Here is a 4,040-nt window from a genome sequence, read left to right as displayed (position 1 = left end):
TGTGTTTCCTCCTGTCCTACCTGTGTGTTTCCTGTGTGTTTCCTCCTGTCCTACCTGTGTGTACTCCAGCGACTGCCAGAGAGACGCGGCGATCTCTGGCGACTTCCCGAAAGCCGCCAGCGACTGAAGGAGCTCCGCCTTCAGAACCGGAGGAACGCTGCACTGCAGCAATCCCAGCATCACCACCACCGGAGTCCACTGAGGGTGTTCGCACAAGGCCAGTCGAGCGTTTTCACTCTGCAGAGGAAAATAATCATCACTAAGAGGAAGAAGGAAGCAGAGAACTGCTGCTTCACAGTTACAGGAGCATCTTCAGGGCTGCTTGTCGTGTCGTACCCAGGTAATGATGGTGGTGAGAAGCTGCAGGAAGGCGGTGAGTCCCTCCAGCTCTCGCTGGGTGATTCCCCGCAGCGGCGGGTGGCGGTAGTGGGCCGAGTCCAGATTGGGAAGGTCTCGTCTCAGGTTCTCATGGTACAGCATGAGGGAGTGGAAGAAATGCTCCCAGGACACCGGACTGCCTGAAGCTCCCTGGATGTTGTCACCTGGACAGAGGGAAAAATCAGACGCTCTTCATGTCTAAAAGCCAAAAAAAGAGCAACTTTCATGCTTTTCTAGACTCTTCAGAGAAAAGCAGAAGGAAACAAAACGAGGCTCTAAACTAACTTTTGCTCTGGCTGCACTTTAACTTTTTTCTTATATCCACATTTAACATTATAGTTTTATAGTTTTTTTGTTTATAAAGATAATATTGACTTGGAAAGGATTAATTAACAATCAAGTAAACAAAACGTTTTTTTATTTGAATCAGTAGAGAAACTAAAAATAGTTTTCAAATCCAAGTGAAAAGTGAAAAGTGTCCGTCCAAGAAATTACTCGAGTAAAAAAGTATTTGGTAAAAAGAAACTGATCAAAACATCATTTAATATTTAAAAATTACATCATCAAACAGATCAAAATATAAAGTTACTTGGAAATGTTGGTATTTTAAAGATCAGAATAAATAATTACAAAATAACAAAAGCAGGCAAAAAAAATACATTTTTCAATATAAAACTTATGAAACTGTAAGAAAAGCTGCAGGTTTGTCCTTCATTCAGTGACGTTACCCACCGTGGAGCGAGAATCCAGAAACTTCACTCAGGAAGGAGTAGAAACACTTCAGTTCAAGTGAATTAACTCTATTATTCAGCCTCGTTTGTTTTCACTAGAGGTGTGCCGATCGATCGGCCACCGATCATAATCGGGCCGATTTTTGTGAAAATCGGCTGTCCTACATGTGTGGATCGGCGATCAATCAGTGATTGGCTCTTGTTGGCGATACCGATCACCTGCATCTCATTTCGCAGCCTGCCTGTGCAGCTGGTCTCTTTTCTTCACGCTGCACAAACGCGCAGCAACAAATCCTAAGCGATGTGGAACTATAACTATAACGCACTGAGTGAATGGGGACGTTTGAGTGTTGCGGCGGGAAATTGACGCGGGTCAAAATGCATCAACACAACGAAGCTAATACGACATAAAAACAATGACATACTTGATGGAGTTTGGCTACATCGAGGGTCACTGCAGTAAAAAAGACATGGAGGATCAGATAGCAGGTAAAGCAGCACAGCTACAAACACCTGGATTAGCATGATGGTCAGAAAGCTAAACAAATAAAATAATTTAAGTCTTCGAGCTGCGATGTAAGACGCTGGTTCTGCTCTCGCTGTTGAACCGCTGCTACGCTACAGGTAGTAATATTTCACAGACCGAGCGCCGCTTCTGCTCCACCTGGTAGTGACTCTCACACCGAACCTCTGCTTAAAGCTGCAGCATCTAACCTAAAAAAATACATTTTACATACGTATTAAAACTTTCGCTGTCCTAACATGAGACAGATAATCTCTAAAAAATAATCGATCTCCTCCCTGTTCTGCATAATTACTCCGCTCAGTCAAAAACAGCCACTCAGAGCTAGCAGTAATCAGCTAGCCGCCATGCTAACAGGAAGTTTTCATTCAGTAACTCTGGATTGTTTATTGTAATGGATCCTGTTTTTGCCTTTGAATGTTAAGTTTTATACTTGAATTTTTGTCAATGTTGAGAGGTTTAATTTTGACTCTTTGCATTATTTAGCCTCTTCAGAGCCTTCATATGTTATCAGTCTGTTAAAGATAGTATTACTGATAGCAGGACAATTTGCACAATGCCTGTTTTGTTTAGTTCTTGGAAAAAGTTATTAAAAACAAGTTTTTGTCTAAATTAAGGTGAATTCATGATTCCTTTTTCCACATAATGCAACCGGTAGTGTTTATGATGAAAAAAAATAAAAAATAATAATAATTATGGTATCGGTGATCATGGGTGATCGGTATCGGCAGGAAAAAACCTGATCGGCACATCTCTAGTTTTCACCATCATGAAATTCAAAGTCTAATTTTACAGATTTCCATTTTAAAAACAGCCGTCTCAGATCTGTTGTTATTATTAAAGAGTAATAATTGCTGTAAGTGAGTTTTCTTACTGTGTGTAGCCCCGTTGGTCTTCAGGAGGCTGAAGCAGTAGTGAGCACACTGCGGGCCGTTGGCCAGGCCTTTCAGCATGCTCAGATAGGAAATGTAGAGGGTGGAGGGCAGAAGGTCTCCCATCTGACGCACAAACTTTGACAGGACCACCTGCACCACAGAGCAACGTGAGCAGGACTGTTTGCTGAGCTGCAGCTCAGCGTCTGAACAAACCCTGACCTGTTTATGAGGCGGCCGCTGCAGCGCCATGCCCAGGTACGAGCCCTGCAGCGAGGCGTGCTGCAGAGACTCGGTGGGACACCAGAACTCCAGACCCAGCTCCAGTCCAAACGGGTCCTTACTGTAAAACTCCCCGATCTGACACACACACAGAATTCAGAAAGGCTGATTGACATCTGTATAAATATGTCTGTGGCAAAGAGGCCAGTTGAAATAAGCAATGAATGAATTAATGGCATGATAAATTGAAATGAGCTCAATATTTTCCATTTGTGTGATTTATTGTTTTTCTTTTTTCTCTCTCTTTCTACCAATAACTGGATGACAAATGTCGGGGTGAACCGATTACAGTATTATGGCCGATCGCCGATCTTTAGAAACTCTGCCCTGCGATTCTAATTTTGGCTGAAACCAATTTTTTCAATATTGTTAACTTTAGCCAGAAATAAGAAGACAGTGGTTGATTTTTACACCTTTGCAGAGAGATCAGATCAGCTTCACACGTAAATATCGGCCGATCACCGATCTCTCAAAATTAAGGAAATCAGATGGCTGATAAATCGTTGCACTGCAGATAAAAGTCTTCATTCTGTTGCTTTGGTCTCAATTAACCTTTTATTTAAAGGACATTTTGTTTACAAAGAGTTCATAATTAATTTTATATGTTTATTTTGGATATTTAAAATGTCTTCCAGTTCCACTGTTAGATGTTCATTAGAATTTAAAGTCTGTTGATCTTTGAGAACATGTTCCTGCATTATTATGCCACTATCATTATAATAAACAATGTAGTAATTTATTGCAATTATTTCATAGATAATTTATTGTGCAGCAAAATTTCTCGTCAGGCGAAGCTGCAACGACTCACCAGAAACATGAGGTGATCCAAATCTTTCCGCAGTGATGATGGAAGTTCGCCGTCCATCTGCAGAGACATGTGCACCAGACGGGCGTCTTCATCAGCGCGGTTACGGAGCTGCTTCACCTGCAGACGCACAAAAAGGCAGAAACAATTAAAATAAAATGTGTTGTTTAGTGGATAAGCTGAATTAAAACTGTCTGAAGAGGAACATCTGACCTTCATCGGCATGAGAGCAAGGAAGTCTGTGATGAGCGAATGGAGGCGACGGACGTAAAACTCTTCCTGGGCAAAAGCGCTGCATCCCAGAATCCCCTCCTTCATGAAGAGGAAGACGTCTCCCAGCAGAGCCTGGTCGGCCAACGCCTCGTCCGCTTCGGTGAACTCAACCAGGGCTGAAAACACACACACACACACACACACACACACACACACACACACACACACACACACAC

The 4,040-nt window shown here is 42.4% G+C and overlaps 1 protein-coding gene across 1 annotated transcript in view; it reads right to left on the bottom strand.

The window, feature by feature from the left end:
* The window catches only part of nup205 (nucleoporin 205), a 23,053-nt gene that overhangs the window by 13,952 nt on the left and 5,061 nt on the right, over positions 1-4,040 (bottom strand). Inside the window, exons 8-13 of the mRNA XM_008436500.2 lie at positions 3,805-3,980; positions 3,595-3,711; positions 2,727-2,864; positions 2,507-2,657; positions 337-542; positions 55-237 (exon numbers count right to left, since the gene is read on the bottom strand). Of these exons, the coding sequence (XP_008434722.1) occupies positions 55-237; positions 337-542; positions 2,507-2,657; positions 2,727-2,864; positions 3,595-3,711; positions 3,805-3,980 (971 nt within the window). The remainder of the gene's footprint in view (positions 1-54; positions 238-336; positions 543-2,506; positions 2,658-2,726; positions 2,865-3,594; positions 3,712-3,804; positions 3,981-4,040) is intronic.

Source organism: Poecilia reticulata, linkage group LG19, assembly GCF_000633615.1.
Source record: "Poecilia reticulata strain Guanapo linkage group LG19, Guppy_female_1.0+MT, whole genome shotgun sequence".
Classification (NCBI taxonomy): Eukaryota; Metazoa; Chordata; class Actinopteri; order Cyprinodontiformes; family Poeciliidae; genus Poecilia; species Poecilia reticulata.
Note: the sequence above shows the minus strand (reverse complement) of the source record. Positions and strands in the feature narration are given on the sequence as shown.